The following is a 21,335-nucleotide window of genomic DNA, read 5'->3' on the forward strand; positions in this document are numbered from 1 at the left end:
CCCTGTGTATTCGTTACCCAGTCTAAGAATTAGAACATCTTGTTTTGTATTTTTCATTCCCTTGCTTTACTTTATGGTTTTACTGCATTTGGATGTGTCTCTAAGTAACATGTTTTCTAGTTTTGTATTTTTGAATATTATGGAAATGGAAATCATACTACCTGTATTATTTTGTGATGTTTTTATCTCAACAACATGTTTGTGAAATACATCCATGTTCGTGTGAATAACATTACGTTCATCTACACTGTTTTTACATTCCCTTAATGCATCTATTTTCTGGTCAACAGACATTTAGATTGTTTCAGTTTATAATTTTACCAAAAAATGCTGCCATGACATTCTTATACATATGGCCTGACAAACATGTATGAGTGTGTACACTCAACGGTGGGATTCTTAAATCTGTGGATCATGACCTATTGGTAGGTAGTAACTAGCATCAAAAACAAGTGGTGGGATTTTTAATCTGTGGATCATGACCCATTGGTGGGTAGTAACTAACATTAAAAAAAAGTGGAGTAAAAAGTGTCAGTATAGATATACATATATATATGTGTGTGTGTGTGTGTGTATGTGTATACTTATACGTGTGTGTATTTATTTTCTGAATTGTGACATAAAATGTATTTCTTATTGCGACCTCTGCCAAAAATGCTTGAGAAGACTACGGCAGATTGTGCATCTGGGAATGAAATTGCACACCAAACGGTATGAGCATTTTCAGCTTGACAAGATAATGTTAAATTCTTTTTTATAGTGGTTGTAACAATTAAAACCCCACTAGCATTGTATAAGTGTTTCCTTTACTTCATGATCTTACCAACACTTGGCTTCATGAACATTTTTTATTTTTTCCAAACCGATAGATATAAAGGAATATCTCCCTATAGTTTCAATTTGCATTTTACTGCTTAAGTATGAGGTTGAGCAGCTTTTCATATATTTATTAGCTTTTTGTGGTTCTTTTTCTGTGATATGAGTATTTATGTGTATTGCACAATTTTATTTTAGGTGCTGGTCTTTTCCTTATTAATTTGGAGGTATTCTTTATGCTTCCCTTCATCTCTAAATATGTTTTTGCTTTGAAGGCTATTTTTTCTGTTATTAATACAATTACATCAAATTTCTTTTGGTTAATAGCTGCATACATGTTTTTCCAACATTTGGCTTTAAACCTTTCTGTGTCCGTATGTTTAAGGTGAGTCTCTTTTATGTGGCATATATATTATTTTAAAATATAGTATATGTTATATGTATTTTAATACTTGTTATACTTATATGCTACATACATTACATATGTGCTGTATATACATATACCTGATATATATACTATATGTAATTTTTAACATTTAATCTCATAATATTGTTTCTTAAATTATAGAGTTTAGTCTGTACTCACTGATTACTGCAATATTTACATTTACTTCTATTATCATTGTGATTCCTGAAATATTTGCATTTATTTATTTTATCTGTAGATTCATTAAAGTGTATTTTTCTCATCCCATGTTATCCTTTCTACTGGTATTCGTATTATATGCTTTTTTCATTTTCAGTGGTTAACCTGGAAATTATAACATTTATGTTTAACTTTGCAAATCAATAGCTAAAAGAAACTTGGTATTCTTGAATTCTAAATATTATTTTCCTGGCTGATACATGATTTTTGTCCTTTGTTTTAGACATTTCTTATTGTATAATCCAACAATTTATGTCATCTCATTTTTCTTTATAAATCAATGTTTGTTTAGATTTTTATATATTTTATCAATTTCATTGTTCACCATTTCTTTTTATACCTCAGACCTATTTTACCTCTCCTGAAGTATAGTCTTTAAAAGTTCCTTTAGTGAGAATCTATTTGGTGATAAATTATCTGTTTTCATTTTGTTGAAAATTTCTTTATTTCATCCTCATTCTTGAACAGTGATTTCTGTGGATATGCAATTCTAGATTGATAGTATTTTCTCCCAGCACTTTGAAGATGTGTCATTGGTTTCTGGATTTCATCATTGCTATTAAAAATCAACTGTCATGCTAATTGTGGTTCTTTTGTAGGTTTCCTTTTGCCTTCCTGGCTACTTTTAAGATGTTCCCTTTGTCTGTAGTGCTCTATAGTTTCACCATAATGTGTCTAGGGGTTTCTTTTCACTTTTCCTGCTTGGAAAGGAAGAAAGGAATAAATGTACACCAGCATCTTCATATGGCCAAGGTCCTTGTTTGTCTTCTTCACCTCTGTATTCTTAGCCTTAGCCCGGGGCCTGACACATAGTAGAAATGCAATAAATATTTGCTGTGCAGGCCGGGCGTGGTGGCTCACACCTGTAATCCCAACACTTTGGGAGGCAGAGGTGGGCGGATCACTTGAGGTCAGGAGTTTGAGATCAGCCTGGCCAACATGGTGAAAACCCATCTCTATTAAAAATACAAAAATTAGCCGGGTGTGATGGGGCATGCCTGTAGTCCCAGCTACTCGGGAGGCTGAGGCGGGAGAATCGCTTGAACCTAGAAGGTGGAGGTTGCAATGAGCTGAGAGCATGCCACTGCACTCCAGCCTGGGTGACAGAGTGAGATTCTGTCTCAAAAAAAAAAATGCTTTGTAATTAATAAATGTATAAAAAATTTGAATTAGTTTCCTTATGAATAATAGAAAGGAACTAATATCTTATCTCAGAGTATCTAATAAGCATATCTTGTTGCAGATGTCTCCAGTAGTTAATAGAAAATAAAGGAGCAAAATGAATCTTTTGGTCATTATTCTTTTTTAAGATAAGATTACCTATTTTCCCCTGTAAAACTATAGATAATTTAATTTGACTTTACATTCATATAAGCTTCCAAGTGAAGGCTTGAAAAGTCCCAGAGGTTTAGTGTTAAAGAAAACCAGGACAAAACAAATCCTGAACTGTCAGTAATCATTATTCACAAATCAGTATAGCCCACTGTGATTTTAATCAGGCCCATTCTTCAGAGTATGACTTAGAGTGCATAAAGTCTATGTCAAGTCTTGTGTTTTTCAAATACTAGATTGACGTGACAGAGAGGGATATAAATTTTATAGTGGGTGGCATTTTTATTTTCTTTTGTCTTTTACCCCTTCTGTATTCTTACCACTCCACCCTCAACACACAAACATGCACACGAACACACACACCCCACAATCACAGCCAATCATATGCAATGCTATGTTTGTTATTCCTTGGACTCTACAGGTTTTCACCCTTCCTCAAAGCCCTGTTATAGCTGACAAGTATGAGTTCTCTTCAGACAATTTTTCCAAATATAAAGCATGTGGGATTTCAATACAAATCCTGTCTCTGACATAATACCTTTATAACTTTGGGCAAATTGTTTAACCTATGTGAGCTTTAGTTTCCTTGTCTGTAAATTGGTAATAGTAATAGATACTTCATTGCTTATAGTGAGAATTAGAGATACCATATATAAAGTGACTAGCCTATTACTTGGTGACTGATATGCACTCACTAAGTATTAGTTTCCTGTTCTACCAAGCCTTCTGTCTGCCTCCTGACAAGACGTGACACCTGAGAGGGTGACAAAGGCATAATCTCAACAATCTGTTCTGATATTTTCTCTGAAATGACAAATGACTCAAGTGCATTATCTGAGTTGAACAAATACAAGACTTATAGTTATTATTCTCCAAGGGTAGCAAGAGGTAATGACTAACAATTCTGGGAAGATCTTATTTGTGTTAGGTGTTGGCAGCTCTAAGCATGCATGGTAAAAGTGATATGGAGGCCCATTTCCTGGAGAATGTAGACTGGATGTGTCCACTTTCTTCTGTCACACATGAAACTGCTGTCAGTATGCTATCTACTCCATCTCACATCCAAAGAACATATCAAAAAAAAAAAAAAAAAGATCTAAGGCCTTGGCATGCCACTATTTAGCAATTTTTAGTCACTGAACTATAGTATTCCCCCTTGTTCTTATTTCTTTTTGTGTACTCTTTGCCTCCTGCAGAAGTTAAAAACTCTTCTTTTTCTTAATAAAACACCAGAGAGCAAATATTTTAGGCTTTGAGAGCTATGTGGTCTACCGCTGCAACCACTCAGCTTTGCAGTTGTAGCACAAAAGCAGCCAAAGACAACACATAAACAATTGAGCATGGATATCTTTCAATAAAACTTTATTTATATGATCAATGAATAAAGGACTCCCTATTTAATAAATGGTGCTGGAATAACTGGCTAGCCACATGCAGAAGAATGAAACTAGACCCCTATTTTTCACTATATACAAAAATTAACTCAAGATTGATTAAATATTTAAGTGTAAGACCTCAAGCTATACAAATTCTAGAAGAAAACCAAGGAAGTATCATTTTGAATATCAGCCTTGGCAAATAATTATTACTAATTCCTCAAAAGTAATTACAATAAAAACAAAAATTGACAAATGAGACCTAGTTAATCTAAAAAATTTTACACAGCAAAAGAAACTAACAGAGCAAACAGACAACCCACAGAATGGGAGAAATTATTTGGAAACTATGCATCCAACAAATGTTTAATATCCATAATCTGTAATAAAGTTAACAAGCAAAGAAGCAAATAATCCCATTTAAAAGTGGGCAAAGGACATGAACAGACCCATCTCAAAAGAAGATATACAAGGAGCTAACAAGCATATGAAAAAAATATTCATCACTAATCATCAGAGAAATGCAAATCAGAAGCACAATGAAATACCATCTCACACCAGTCAGATGGTTATTATTAAAAAGTCAAAAAATTACAGATGCTGGTGAGGTCGTGGAGAAAAGGAAATGCTTATACATTGTTGGTGGGAATGTAAATTTGTTCAGCCACTGTGGAAAACAGTTTGGAGATTTCTCAAAGAACTAAAAACAAAACTATTATACCATTCAACCCAGCAATCCCATTACTGGGTATATACCCAAAGGAGAAAAAAGTCATTGTACAAAAGCACATGTACTTATATATTCACAGCTACACTATTCACAAAAGCAAAGATATTGACTTAACCTAGGTGCCCATCAACAGTAGATTGGATCAAGAAATTGTGGTACATATACAACATGGAATACTATGCAGCCATAAAAATAATGAAATCATATCTTTTGCAGCAACATTGATGCAGCTGGAGGCCATTATCCTAAGCGAATTAATGCAGGAATAGAAAACCTAATACTGCATGTCCTCACTTATAAGTAGGAGCTAAACATTGGGTACATATGGAGATAAAGATGGCAACAATAGATCCTGTGGACTCCTGGGGGTGGGGGCAAGGGTTGAAAAACTACCTATTGGATACTATGTTCGGTACCTAGGCGACGGGATCGTTTATACCCCAACCCTCAGCCTCACACAATATACCCACGTAACAAACCTGTACATGTACCCTATTAATCTAAAATAAAAGTTGAAATTATTTTTTAGAAGACCCTATTTATAGACCCTGAAATTTGAATTTCATATACTTTTCACATGTCATTAAGTATTTTTATTTTGATTTTTTCAACCATTTAAAAATGTAACAATCATTTCTAGCTTGCAGGCTGTACAAAATAGATGATGGGGTGAATTTGACCCATGGGCCATAGTGTGCCTACCTTTTCCCTTTTGTTTCTGAATTTTCCTTATTCATCTTCTTACAACCTATGCAATTTCCTGAGTTGAATATTAGAACAAATATATTTCTATGTTAACTTATCATAGTAGTTTTCTATTGCTACCTTAACTATTACTACAGCTTAGCAGTTTAAAACAATGCAAATGTATTATTTCACAGTTTTGGAGCTCAAACGAGTTTGACTCGTTTCTCTACTCCAGGTTCTGTAAGGCTGAAATCAAGGTGTTGGCTAGTTGAGTTCTTTTTTCTATAAAGAGATTCTGGGAAGAATCCACTTCCAAGTTCATTCTTGTGGACAGAATCCAGTTCCTTGTGGCTGTCAGAATGAGGTGCTCATTTCCTTGTTGACTGTTCACGGAAAGCCATTCTTAGCTCATAGAGGTCTCACTTTCCAGTCATTGCCTGTGGACCTCTACACCTCAGAGCTTTCTCAGCACATAAAATCTTTCTCATATTTGCAATCTGACTTTCCATCCTGCATTGTCTTTACTGACTTCCTCTTCTTCCTTTGTGTTTAAGGGCTTATGTGATTGCTTTGGGCCCATGTGGATAAGCTAGGATAATCTCACTATTTTAAGGTCAGCTAATTAGTAACCTAATTCCATCTGTAATGTCTGATCACATCAGCACCTGGATTAGTGTTTGATTGAATAGCCAAGAAACAGGAGACATCTTTCGAATTTAGAATACCACAATTGTCACCTGGATTTCCAACACTGTGATACATAAGTCTATAGATCACTTGAAATGTATCCAGAAATAACTTAACCCATTCAAGCTTTTGGTTTTGGTAGGTTATATCTTAGATTTGACCGTATTCCATAAGCGTATTTTATATAGTTACTGTTATGGAGCTTATCCAATAGTCTGGGCTTCTCAATAGGTAATATAACCACTTGGGAGTAAATCTATGGTAGACAAACTATGGTCTTACCTTTCAATGAATACTTTTCTCCAAGGTTAACATTTTCACTTTTTTGCCAGTAGTGGAATGGTGTTTCATATATAATTTACCTTTGCCTCAGATTCCGAAGCAGATTTCAGGATAATTGCCGAACAAGCAGATTTCAGGATAATTGGGGAAGAAGGTTGACATATTTTTCAAGAGTGACTTTTCTATTTGAGATCCAGCTATTGATTTTCAAGTCCAATAAGTTGCTGAATCAAACGGATATAATACTCTGGGGCTTGAAATGCCTATTTGACTCTCAGTTGCTTTTCCTCAGCCACCATATCAGACATGTCACCAATTCTTACTGATTCTCATTCTCAGTGGGCCAAGTGTATGTGTCTTTCCCTTTACTCCTCACCTCCATGATACCCTGATTTGCATCTTCATCATTTTCTATCCTCTTTATTGTTTAACTTTCTAATTTGCCTGCCTACCTCTGGTTTCTCTCTTCTTCATATATTTAGCCAGAGATTATGTGATTCAATTTGAACTTTAGAAAAACTGCTAGAATGACATTCCACCTCTTTACCTCAGCATTCAAATATTTGACCCCAAATCCTACCTTTTAACTCCAGTTTTCAATAGAATTATCCACAAATCCTTTACCGTAGTTACATAGTCCTATTTACTATTTTCAGAACATGCCCATAGAGGTTTTGGGACAGTAGTGCTCACCTAATCAGCTAAAGCCATTTCTTAATTTTTAATTAGAAATATATTTAGTCTACCGAATGACTTCTACAGCTGTTAAAATCCTTGTGATATGCCAGAAAAGGACTTTTATAGCAGCATAACTACTATAGGTTGAATTCCAGGTATTCTAATTCATTCCACAAATATTTTCTGAGTGCCAGTTACTGCTCCTAGAAATGGTGAACAACACAGCCAAGGTCCCTGCCCTCATTTCACTGATGATAATAAGAACTATGAGGATATGAAAAGAAGGGTAATGTGTTAAAATTATGGGAGAGTAGTCAGTCATTCATTTGAAAAACATTAATTGAGATCGTGGTCTGTGAAAGACTTTCTTGTAGGTACTATGGGAAAAAAAAGATGAAGCAGACAGAAATCAGTTCTCAGAGCATTTACAACCCAGTCGAAATGAGAGGGTAGAAATAATACTGAAGGACGCTATAAGTAATGGGAGAAGTACAGACAAAGAAGAGGATTATAAGCATTTCAGGAGGGAAGATGGGGGTGATTTCATGTAGCCATTGCAGGTAGGGTTTAAAAGATGGGTGTGACTATTCAAGGATCCTTCTTTCCCATCTTTAACATTGAACTTATTACCAAATCCAGGCAAGCACTTCCACCACCTATGATCTGAATTTATTACTCCTCTTTTAGTCTTACCATTGCCCTAGCATGGGTGCCATCATCTGTCTCCTGGACTATTACAATGGCCAACCTGTCTCTTTATCCTATTCTCTCATCAGTCTAACCCACTGTACATGTTATATCAAAGAATCTTTTCATCACAGAGATCTGATCATGAGTCTGATCACAGAGTCTGATCATGACCTCTTTTTCATTCCAAACCTTTACTTGATCCCTATTGCTTGCATTGAAGATCACTTATCCACTAATGCAGTGGTTAAGAACTTGAGCCCCAGGTCAGACTTATTGGGATGGGATCCTGGCTCTGCTACTTACCAGCTGTGTGATATGAGGCACATTATTTTATTGCTCTAAGTCCCAATTTCCTCATCTATAACATTAGGATAATAGTGTTTACATAAGGTTGCTATGTGGATAAAAATATATGAAGTATGAACCGCAATTAGCAAGTACCTAGCAGATAGTAAACATTCAATTAATACTGGCTATTATTATCACCATAAAATACTCCAGAGATTGAGATAAACTTTATAAATAATTTGCTGTTTTCAGTTTATTAGGGATTTTTGAGAGTTAATTACGTGGCTAAATAATTGAATTTCAATGCTCTTCCCTTTTCCCTTGAGTAGGCAGCTAAGGATTATAACTGGTGAGTGGTTTTTTGAAGAAAAGGCAAAACGTTTCAAGCAAGTCAATGTTCTCGGCACTGATGTTGTCCGACAGTCCATTTTAAGAAGAAGTCCAGGTAATTAAAGCAATTATGTGGTTTCACAACTGTTTTCATCCTCATTTGGCTAACTAAATAACTTCTCTATGTTATGTAGTTAATCAGCATAAATGAGTTTCTTGAATCCCTTAGGGCATTTCACAACTTGGTAGCATGAAATCTAAATACGTAATTCATACAAGACAAGAAGAAGTCAGTAGAAAACAAAATTCACAATGATTTTCCATATATCTCACCCACTAAGATTTTCAAAGAAACCATTTGTCTCCATCATAGACAGTTCTCTTTCTGAATGCACATCCAATATTTTACTAAACACTTAAAGTAACATAAAACAGATGAATTAAGTGATTCACATTGTGAAAGCAATCCTTGATTTTTCAACAATATTTATTTCCGATTTCCTTTCAATGTTACTTTTTAAATCCAGTGGTTCTCAACCAAAGATTGATAATATGTACCTTGTCTCCCTCCCTCAAAATGGGAGCATTTGGAAAGGCAAGGGGGGCATTTCTGGTTGTCACAATGACTGGTGAGTCAATGGCATTTGGTGGGAAGGAGCCAGAGATGCTAAATGGCTTGAAATGCATAGTCTTACTGAATGAATACTGGCACCAAATGAAAATAACACTTTACCTTGACAGTGCCTTTTGGTGCATTCAAATTACAATTTAGTTAATTAAAGATGGAATAAACCTTGTGATTGGGAGCATGTTTCTAGTATATGGTGTAGTAAAAGCGGAAGAAACATCTTTCAGCCTGTTTCTAGGCTTATCTCGTCTTTCATCCAGAGGAGACAAGTGCCCTTGTATTTAAGTCTGGCACATATGGCGAGAAGGCTTGGAACTGATTCCAGTGGTACTTCTGGGTGTGGCACTAGCAAGGAAAGGCTTTTCCACATGGGTCACACAGATCCGATACTACAGAGAGATGGTGTGGAGTACAGTTAGAATTAGGCAATCAGCCATGGCCTCTTCTTCCACTCAAACCTCAGTACCTTCCAGAATGTAGGCAGTTCCTCAAGTCACAATATATTTGCACAGATGCCCACCCTCCCAGGAAGTGTGGCTTATATGCCCAGAAATTAGGACATCATTTCTACAACCTCATGCTAGAACTCAGTCTCCAGGGATTTGGAGATCTTAGGAGACCATGTTCCCCTGCTCTAAAAATATCAACAGAAGGCTGATGCAGTCATCCCTAGAAAGGTTATCTCAGTAAACCTCCCACAGATGAGTTCAGGATCTTTGTCTTCAGTTAACTCTAGAACACTCAACAAATTAGAACTAACTGTGTGACAGAAAAACTTGGGATGGGAATGGCATTGCCAATTATTATAGACTTCCTTGCCCTGAGCTAATCTGGGAAAGTGAAAGCTGAATATAAATTTGCTCTCATTTCTGGCCATTTTATATGTAAATTTCTCTTCTGATTGTTTGTTAATGAGGAGCTGAAGAAGTACAGAGCCAAGAGCAAACCCGCCAGGATGCGGAAAAGTCAGACACTTCACCTGTTGCTGGGAAGAAGGCCAGCCATCATGGGCCCAAGAGAAAGGGGTAAGACATGGTCTTTCTGAGGGAATTTTTGATCTTTATTCCAGACACCTCTGAAATGAAGACTCCTTAATTTTTCAAGTTTGATGTCACTTCAATGACCCAGAGGAGGTCAGAGACTCAAACAAAGTAACACTTTCTTATCATTCTCCTCAGGAAATGCAGTTTTAATAATTTTCAACAAGTAAATAAAAGTCCTGTCTGACCTAAGCACAGAAGAGTTTTCCTTTCATTTGACATATCCAGTCTTGCACTATATGGTTCCCATTACTTATAAGTAGAAAGTTTCATGCCAGGGTCAGTCTATAAAGAGGTGACAACAATTTCTGTTATACAATGTCAATACTCCTCCCCTCCAACCTGTGTGCTGATATATAATTTTATCCAAAATAAAGATTTATTAATTGAGCTTAAAGCACCATATTCCCTATTTAAAATTCAGGCTTCCTTAAGAAAAAAAGTCACATTTGGCCACCACAGTAACTTAGTTCAGTAAATGAATACAGAATATGGATGTCAAGTACTGAGAATAGGAATGGGAGGTACATAAGGGAGCAAGAAGTTTCTTTCAAGGGAGAAAAGTGGATCCCAAAATATAGGCTATAAGGACCAAAAGGAAACTGCATTTTTCAGTTTTTGTTTCTCATGCAGCTATTGGCCAGTTTTTGTGACTGAAGTAGTGAGAGTTCCAATGTGCACCAAGTCATTTTATGGTCCTTTCTGGTTTTTTATTATTATTGAGATGGGGTCTCATTATGTTGCCTGAGCTGGCCTTGAACTCCTGGGCTCAAGCAATCCTCTTGCCTTGGCCTCCCAAGTAGCTGGTACTACAAGTTGTATGCCACCATGCCTGGCTAACTTTATGGTCCTTTTCAGACAGCATTGCTTCATTCTCTCAGTAGAATGCAAAGTGAGAGGGCATTAGTGTTAGAAGCTTTATCTGGCTGTACAAAATGTCTAGGGTTCTTTTAGAATCTTGGGCTGTCAGTAGGAATACAATCTAAATGTCATCTAACTCAAGCACTCATGACAAACCATGTTTTCATTGATGAGCAGAGATGAGTTGGAAAGGTAGCCTAGAGTATCCTGTATATCCTATCCTATGTATTGATCCTTCCTACCATCTTGAGTTCATTTATCACTCTTTGGGTCACCCACAATGCTTTGTGCCTTTGCACCACCAATCATATTGCACTCTGACACCCCCTCAACACACACACACACACACACACATGCACACACTTAATTGTAAGCTTCTTTAGTGGTAGACCAGTGGTTTCTTTGCTTCTGTGTTGCAGTATCTAGCATGGCACCTGACTCATCAAAAACAATCAGTGGCTTGATTGAATAAGTAACTCAGAGCCCACAAATCCCTCTAGGAGTTGTCATTTGCAGACCCCAGCTCAGGCATCATAGAGTAGGTTACAGAATAGTGGACTTGGAGATAGGAGACAGTAACTAACTCACCATCACAATCAATTATGCAAATTCTGAATCATTGAAACCATTGTAGCACTGGGCTGAGCCTTAGATTCTGATTGTTCTCAGTCATCAAGGAATATAACATCTATTTGGGGAGAAAAGGTACACACCTGAAAAGTTACTAAGTATAAAAGAATTGCAGGAAAATTTAAGATGGCAATGTGAGCTTCCTAAAAGCCTTTCTAAAGCAGAGGAGGGTGTTCACCACAAGAGATATCCTAAGGTTATAAATTACTGAGTACATATAAATAAGTAGGTGGACAGTAAGTGCCAGTTGAGTATAGGAGTCATCCAGAAAGACATCAAATTGTACATGAGATTTGAGGAGGAGATAAATGGGGTTCAGGATCACAAAACAGAGGAAGAGTGACTCCAGGCAGAGGAGATACCTTAAGTAGAGGACATGCATGAGGTGGTTCTCAGAGCAGCATACCTTGACATTATATTAAGTGCTATTCTCACCAAAGAAAAAATGTAATTTTCCAGTAGATTAAAGCTTCAGATGCTTTGACAATGACACTATTCCAGGAGTCTTTGAAACAGGGACAACATGGCAGATTCTATTAAGATTGTGCCAGTACCTTTGGAATCCATGTTTTCCTCTAGAAAACTGTAGAATGTAAATGAAGTGTATCTCCCAATGCCATTACAAAAAGGAATATAGCTTTGATTTTCTTATTGAAGTACATTTGGAAACACCCATGTTTTGGGCACACGGTATCCTGGATCAGGACTTTAAGTTCCTAAAAGGCTGTTTCTGCTTAAACCCCAAATAATTTAGTGAAATTGGAAGGTAATCAGATTTTATCCAACATGAGGCACAAGAATAAATGTCATGGAAGATAATAAAGATGAGTTTAGTCATTCGTTCCACAAGAGTTGGTTGGATTCCAGTATAAGCCAGGCATCATTCTAGGCTCAGGAAATCTGTCAAGGAACAAGAAAGGCAGAGTCACTGCTCTCATGGAGCTGCAGTCTAATAAGCAGCTACCTCAGTTTGTCCAAGAGGATCATCCGGGCTCCCCTCTCTGAGCAAAGCGAGTTCAAACTCTCTATTCTCACTATTCCTGCAAACAGGCCCAACTCAGGGAATGCATCTTCTTTCTCAGATGACAGTGCTGAGTTCTCAGAGTAGGCAGTCTTTTGCTTAGTAGTGACCTACCAGCAAGTGGTACGGTCTTGAGAGAATGGCGTAACCTTCCCCATTATCACCCTTGATACTGTATTGCAGAGGCACTGGGAACTCTCCAGAACCTCTCGGCCCTAAGGCTGCTTTATTGAAGAATCCTTTATTATTAAAAGTACTAGAAATTGTATTCTTGAAATGATATTTTTAAATGCTTTCTTTCTTATCTAATTTTAAATACATATATATAATTTCAGATTTCTTCTTAGCAAGTTCAGATCAGCAACCAGAGGAGAAATCATAACTCCCAAAACTGACACTGGGCGGAGCTATAGCTTGGACTTAGACGGTCAACATTTTTGGAGTTTAAAATCACCTCCTGGTTCAGACAGGTAAGAGTCATACAGATTGAGCAATGATGTAGCCTGAGGATAAGGTTGATATATTCCCATTCATAGGGGGATTTTAGGTATCTGTGAAATATTACCACTTGGAGAACTCCTAACACATAATGTGAAAATTCAGGAAGATATTTTTTAGTTGATATGGAAAGCACGTACCCTACTTCTAGAATTACAGCTATTGGAATTGCCTATGTCACCTGCAGGGATGAAACTTTATGTTCTGGCACTTGGGGCTGCAGTTCAAATGGAAATGTACAGGGCAAGTAAATGTTTTTCATTGACTTCTTGAGCTTTTTCTATTTAAGCTCCTGAAAAAAAGAAACCTCTGAGTGTCAAATACATTCCTTGCAGCTTTTAAAAAATTATTAATGATTTTAAATTTGAATTGCCTCAGAGACTTTTTCATAAATTTCACTTCCTTTCTAGTTCCACCTCTTCTAACTGGAGGAGATTATCAGTGGAGCCAATTGAGAATGTCCTATCCACAGATCTATCACTTGTCAAGAAAAATAATGAGAAACACAAAGGATAGCCCAGAGCATAGTCATTTTATATCAGGCGTGATTTTCTGTATCCTATTGGAGCATAGTCAAGACTTATTTTCATGGTTAGTGTATTATCAAAGCTAGCAATGAGAAAAAAATATCCACCCTCATATTTCACTGGTTTGTCCAATTGTTAACTCCCTTTCGTTTGCTTGTATCTGGGGTAATTCTGCAAGCCAGATAGTACAACTAGCAGATTTTCTTTTCTCCTTAGGTTAGGAAGAATGCAAGCAGAATTGCATTCTTCCCTGTAATCCATTTTAGAATGCAGACCAAAAAATTTCCTTAGAGGGGACACTATTTTGACTATTGGGTTATTTTTTCATGGTGACTCTCCATAGCTGTTTCTTTTGTCCCTATAACAGTCCTACAAGCAAGCGTTACTTTATGTAAAACCATACAGAAAAAAAAAATTACAAGGAAGCGTAAAGTCATTTATCACCCATTATCAAAATATTAATACTGTATTCAGTATTTCCCAAACTTTCAAGAATGCTGATATATTCCCTTTTATGATTACAAACTGTTAAGCTATGGTTGCCTTTATCCTTGAAATAGTTTCATTTGTCTTCCATTGCGGTAGCTTCATGCTGTGTCCCACAAAACTTTCTATAAAAATCTCATTTTGGCTGGGCACAGTGGCTCACGTCTATAATCCCAATGCTTTAGAAGGCTAAGGCAGGAAGATTGCTTGAGCCCAGGAATTTGAGGTTACAGTGAGCTATGATCATGCCACTGCACTCCAGCATGGGTGACTGAGCAAGACCTTGTCTCAAAAAAAAAATGAATAAATAAATCTCATTTTTGTTTTTCATAGTTGGACTCCTGACTCTGAGATAGTAGTGGTCAAAATTATTTAGAGACAGTAAGCAACTAATTTGGTGTTCTTTTTGCTCAGCCTCCTGGGACTCCATGGATGAGCCACCTTGGCTAACACTTAAGGCTAGCATTTAAGAAAGGCAATATATACAAAAAGAGGAAAGACAATGTTCCTTGTTTTTTTTTGTTTTTTTTTTTTTTTGAGATGGAGTCTCGCTCTGTCTCCCAGGCTGGAGTGCAGTGGTGCGATCTCGGCTCACTGCAACCTCAGCCTCCTGGGTTCACCCCATTCTCCTGCCTCAGCCTCCCGAGTAGCTGGAACTACAGGTGCCCACCACCACGCCCAGCTAATTTTTTGTATTTTTAGTAGAGACGGAGTTTCACCGTGTTAGCCAGGACAGTCTTGATCTCCTGACCTCATGATCCACCCGCCTCGGCCTCCCAAAGTGCTGGGATTACAGGTGTGAGCCACCGCACCCGGCCAATGTTCCTTGTTAAAGAAAAAAAAAGGCTGCCAGCCTAACAAAATTAGATTGTGCTATTTTAAGTTGTATGTCTTACAGTTACTCAACAAGAATAATAAGGAGCATGGTCTCCAGTATCAGTGCTTATACCGTAATGGACTCTATCTGCCTCAGTTTACTCTTTGTGTATTATCTACCACTAGGCATAAATAACCAAAACTATAAAGCCATATGGACATGCATCACCAAGTACTGGTATATTGACCCAGGAGATTCTTGTTCTTTTTGTAAGCTGAAAGAAAGTCCCTAAGTAGACTTTATCTTAAATTGTAAATACCTGAAATGGCTTACACATAGTCAGAAGTAGCCAGGAGTGCTTTGGCTTAAGCATGTTAAGAACAATATTTTGCCACTAAGAAAGTGAGTAAAGATGCTCAGGAGATCAATAGAGCAAAATGTCCTTTCCCTTGAACGTGCATTTATCACAGTGATGACTCATTAATGGACTGCCACAGTGAGATGAGTTCCATTATTTCAAAATGAGTCCTTAGAAAATTGAGGCAGGAGGTAGCCCATCTTTTCTTAACTTCCATCATCTGAAGAGACTGTAAGATCCCAGTCTCTTTGGTCTATTGCCTGACCCAGCTTACTAATAATTCCCCTTTTTCCTTTACAATGCATATTTTTTCATGGATCATTGGTATTTTCACGGAGCAGCTGGGCTTCGGCATTCCTTTTTAAGGCTCACATCATATAAGAGTGTAAATGATGTTTTATCAGATGTGCAGTTGGCTTTCTTTTCAGTAGTTTCAAAGCAGGGGAAAGTATGAATAGATTAAAGAAGCCCTAGCAGCCTCTCAGAAGAGCTTGTCAAATGGATGTTCACCAGTTGCTAGGGACTTGACACATGAGACAAAGAATATTTTTAGGAAAATAAATGTAAGCTGTAGTTAATAAACAATATTATTCAAGGTAGTAATTTCTAATCCCTACAAAGTTGTGATGAGCTGTCACTGTGGTATGATTTACAAGATCTCTAACTTAAGTCATGCTCTCCCAGAAACAGACCCCTAGACAAGGATTTATAAGCAAGTGATTTATTATTAATCAAGTGGTTCCAAGAGAAACCAGGAAGGGAGTAGGAGAGACAGAATAGAGAAGAGGAAGAAGCTAAACAATGGTGCTAGCTCCAGTGTGGTCTGAGGACTCAGCCTGATCCTGTAGGAGACTCTAGAGCATAAACTATATCCCTGAGCTTTTTCCACATTGAGGAGCTGGACCATTGCACTCCTATACCAGTCAGTCATTGACCATGGCCTCCCTTGAATAGAGTCTCTAGACTTAGCAAGTGAAGATACAGGATGCCCAGGTATATATAGTTGAGACTAACAACTGTTTTTTAGTATAAGTATGTTTCATGCAATATTTGGGACATCCTTATACTTAAAATTAATTTTTTTATCTGAAATTCAAGTTTAACTGCGAGTTCTGTATTTTATCTGACAACTCTTCTATAGGGGTGAGGGGGAGACAAACTCCAGGGCATTTCTAGGCCTCCAGCTCCAGGGCTAAAGGGAAGGTCTCTGAAGGTGGCAGGTGACATCCATTAGCAGAAAAGAACTCAGGATCTAGGGAGGAGCATGCACAGCTGGTAAAAGGAATCTGAGGGAGATGCCAACAATGTTATCTTTAAAAACAGAGTAAAACTAGAACTTTGAACCTAAAATGCATTTTGTTCAGTAAAAATGGAGGAAGAATGATGCTGTTTCTCAGTAGCGTTTCTATCATGTCATTGGAGAATATGGCAATATTTACATGGAATGTGAACAGACGGTGGGACCTTGTTTGGTCTCGTAACCAACTAGGTTCTCATCTTTCTGCCCTCCCACTCCTCCACTCCACGCACACCAGTTTCATCCAGTTATTCCTAATTGCTCTCCAGGGGGTCTGGGACTGATGGTCACAGTCTCTGTGAAGCTTCACAAGCTGCTTTGCTTTGGCTGTGATCCACCAAAAGCAGAGACCACACCATTCAAACCAGCCCTTAGCTAGTTCTTGTCCTCATTTCAAGCACTGCCCCTCTCTCTTTCTCTCTCTGTCCAGGAAATATGGCACTTCGGATATTATCATGAATTTAAAGAATCATCCATTCCTCATATCTATTATTTTAGTAAAGTGAGTTTATTAAACCCATTCTATCACTAAATGATACCTTCTTTTTCATCAGAAATAAAATTATTCTCCTGTCCTGAATGTAATTTTCATTGACATCTTTGCAATTAAGGTGCCAATTAGGTGGCAGCCTCTTACTAGAAATTTGAATATAGCAAGGTGGGAGTGTTTAACTCTGAGTCAGGACCACATCCACAAAGTCAACAATGGTCTGTTTTGTGTATTAGATAAAACATTACATAGCTAGTTGCTAATGCTATTAGCAAACTCCATTCCTTACCAGGCTTAAAAAAATGTTCAAATGTATAGCATATCTCTGAAAGTATGTACATTTTATTCTATAATGATCGTTCGGTGACTCAACAGGATAAAGGCTGTGAGCATTGTTCTCCAAAGGAAAATTACTTTCACCTCTTTCCTGTGCCTTTCCCTCCTTTGTCACTGCTAATTCCTTTTTTTCCATTTTAATCTCCTTTGGGTAAGCTCAGCCCTCCTTAGGAGGAGCGAGGGGTGGGCAATCAAAGCCACAAGCTGTAGCAAATGCTAACAGCCTAAAGCAATTCGCAAAACCATGGTGGCCTGAGAAAAGTGAATTTTAATTCCAGGGAGCAACTGACACATGATAAAACAGGAGAGGAAACATGAATTCACCAGAGTATTTTGTTATGCTGTGACCTTATCAGTGGGAGATACACAGTCTGAAGTTGCAAAAAAAAAAAGAACTTTAGCTAGAAACTTCTATTTAGAACTCAAAGCCATCCTTTTCTAAACTCATCCTTTGCCCACCATATGCACAAATATACACTTGATTTGGGCTCCTTTGGAAGACAATCCTGAAATAAGGATTCAAGAGTAAGTAATATGTTCAGGATGTGGTCTAAGGAAACAGAGATAGGAGAGTGGGGAAATGAGCCAGGGAAGGGAAGGCAGGCAAAAAGGATATGTCATTAAGCCAGTTGTTATTGTGGGCAACTAGAGCTCAATCTCACTGGCCAATTCTAGAAAACCGTGCTGAATGTACCTCAGAGTTATCCAGTTAAGAGATAGGGAATCTGGGGTATTTTTACAGCAGCTCTTTGTTCAAAATTTATTGAGGGCTGCTTCTAGGGCACTAACTCTCTGGCACTTCCGACTTGCCCTGTTCACAGGGGCTCCATGCTCCCATGAGTCAAAAAACTCCTCAGGCAGGGAGTTCTGGGTATTCCCAGTAACCAAGATTCTGTGGGTAGAGGTAAGTGCTGAAGGCAAATGGGCAGGGACACTGAGAGTCTGCTACAACCTCCCTCCCAAACTGCTCTCAGACCTCCTTCAAAGACGCAGTTTGTCAGACCACTGTTCAGCCCCTGATTTCTGTTTACTTTATATTATGTGTGACTTTCCTCATTATAATGTCAATAATGTGAGAAGGTATGGAGGCTCAGTAATTCAGCCACACCCATGCTTCATTCCTGTGATCAAATGATTGTAAGCCTGAAGCCTCCTCCTTGCTGTTTTGTCTGTTTCTCCAATTGTTTCCCATGGATTCACTGTCTTGGCATGCTCTATTTCTATGAACTAAATCTAACACATTCCCCTCCTCCAATTTAATAAATTGCTCTTTTACTCACTGCTACCTAAATATGTATTATGTGACATGTTACCACTCTCAGGGTAGCTAAGATACAATAGATAGCCTTTCTTCTTCTACAGATCATTGAAGAGCAGAGATATGTGACTTGGTCGTCTATGCATTCTATTCATACAAATGAATTCAACACACAGCTCTGCTAACATTATTGACCTAGTACTATATATGCCAGATGGTAAATGTGGAAGTTCTTAGACAGTAATACTGTTCCACCCTTTTATGAGCTTCCAATTTAGCAGGAAGGCTGGGATAACTAAACAAATAATTTAAATACAATATAGTAATACGATTTTAAAAAGATGTTCTGCGTGCTATGGGAAAACCAAAGATAGGCATTTATCCTTCCAAAGGATTCAGGTAAGCTTCATTGAGGTGATCCCTAAGCAGCTTTTAAGAAATGAGGAGGACTTGGCCAGGTAAAGAAAGATAGGAAGAGCATTCTACACAGAGGAAATAAAAAGTACAAAGGAAAATAGACATAAAGTAGACTGTGTGCTGAAAAGAAACTGTTCAGAGTTTCTAGAGTATAAAAATTGAAGTATGGTGTACAAGAGATGAGGAGATGGAGAGGTAAGTTGGACCAGGATGTAGTTGGCTTTGGATGCCTTAATACCTATCTTCTTATATGCAATATAACATCCTACTCAGAACAAGAGGTTGGCAATTCTGAACTACTAAGTATGGAGTAAGTATTTGTTCCATTTAGTTGCTGAAAGTTAAGTTCTGTTAAACACTCCCCTTTTTTGTGTGTCTATGGGGGAAGGTAGTTGGCTTTCTTCTTGCCCCCGACTTCTAATTGACCCAAGGCTTTTCATGGCTGCTGGCCTCTCTCCTCAAAATGGCTTCTGGTCATTATTTAGAAATAAGAAATTAGATCAGAATTTTAATGGGATGCTAAAAAACAAAAATATTATCACGTTGAGAGTACCACCTGTTCTTAAGATCTATTTCTTCATACCCAGCTGGAGTCCCTTCCTCATGGTAACTGTCTCCTCCATTTTAGAGGGAGTCTTCTTAAAGGGAACAAATCCATTAAGGAAACACTAAACATTTTAAAACCCTCAAACAAAGCAGCTTTTGTTTTATTAAGTCGAATTATAAAGCTATTTCTATAATTAACATTAGGATTCATTTGGCACAATTTCATTGAGTGCCCACTACCTTATACTACTCTTGTCCTCTTTCCAAAAAGGAAAAAGAAGATATGTGCGAGTAAGCCATAGAAGGCCAGTGGCTTCAGGGGACATTGCAGCTACAGAAGCTGCTTGAGGAATTTCCATGTCTTTCTCATCTCTCTGCTTCCCTAATTCTGCTTTGAAGTGATCCTATGATGGCTCACTTGGGCCTAAGTTTAACACACAAACACCCAATACCTGAAATTTACTTCTTTTGGGTGTATTAGCTTCTCCAAAGAGTTTTGTTTTTAAATAGACTCATCTATGTGTGTGTGTGTGTGTGTGTGTGTGTGTGTGTGTGTGTTTGTGCGCATAGGCACTGTGGTGTTAATATATATATATATAGGTTTTCATCCACAGTTCCTGCCTCCCAACTTCCATAGTCCTTGTTATACTGTTGGGTCACTTTAGGCCTCAGAAAACATAAACTCTCTCTCTGACCTTCTGCTGTCCTTCTTTCACCTGCCAAAGCAGGACTCTAACCTGATTATGGTTCAAAAGACCCTCATTCCAGAAACCCTGCCTCATAACCTAGAGGAAGGAATGCTACACAGAGAAACCAAGAAAAGTCTGAACAGACAAGCCTTGCTAGGTTTAGATCATGCACTTTCTGTCCAATCACATTTTTACACGGTTGTCAATCATGCCTATGTAATGAAGCCTCCATAAAAATCCAAGAGGACAGAGTTCAGAGAACTTCTGGATAGCCACACATGTGGAGGTGCCAGGAGGGTGGTACGCACAGGGAGGGCATGGAAACTCTGCAGTCCTATCCCCATACCTCACCCTACGCATCTCTTTAACTGTATCTTTTGTAATAGCCTTTATAATAAACTGGTCGATGTGTTTCCCTGAGTTCTGTGAGCCACTCCAGCTAATCAAACACAAAGAGGGGGTCATGGGAACCCCAAATTGAAGACAGTTGGTCAGAAGTTCTAAAAGCCCGGACTTGTGACTGGTGTCTGGGGGAGGACAGTCTTGGGGACTGAGTCCTCACCCTGTGGGATCTGACACTCTCTTTGAATAGATAGTGTCAGAATTTAATTAGAGGACACCCAGCTGGTGTCTGCTGCTTGGTGTGTGGGGAAAACCCCCACACCTTTGTTCACCAGAGACTTCCGTGATGATCGATGATTGTTGTAGTACTGTGAGAGCAGAGGAAAAACATACTTAGAGTTTTTCCCCAAACTGGCATACACACAGAGATCAACAAACCTTTTCTGTAAAGGTACAGATAATATTTTTGACTTTGTGGTCCATATGATCTCTGTCTCAACTACTCAACTTTGCTCTCAGAACATGGAAGCAGTATAGACAGTACATGAATGA

The 21,335-nt window shown here is 37.9% G+C and overlaps 1 protein-coding gene across 10 annotated transcripts in view; it reads left to right on the forward strand.

The window, feature by feature from the left end:
• SYTL5 (synaptotagmin like 5) overlaps positions 1–21,335 on the forward strand; it is a 222,773-nt gene that overhangs the window by 157,805 nt on the left and 43,633 nt on the right. For 9 of the 10 annotated variants that reach the window (XM_034949638.3, XM_034949637.3, XM_034949627.3 and 6 more), the window contains 3 exons: positions 8,542–8,657; positions 10,087–10,195; positions 13,058–13,192. In XM_034949638.3, coding sequence (XP_034805529.1) covers positions 8,542–8,657; positions 10,087–10,195; positions 13,058–13,192 — 360 coding nt within the window. The remainder of the gene's footprint in view (positions 1–8,541; positions 8,658–10,086; positions 10,196–13,057; positions 13,193–21,335) is intronic. The other variant, XM_034949636.3, reaches the window with a different exon arrangement.

Source organism: Pan paniscus, chromosome X (assembly GCF_029289425.2).
Source record: "Pan paniscus chromosome X, NHGRI_mPanPan1-v2.0_pri, whole genome shotgun sequence".
NCBI classification, from domain to species: Eukaryota; Metazoa; Chordata; class Mammalia; order Primates; family Hominidae; genus Pan; species Pan paniscus.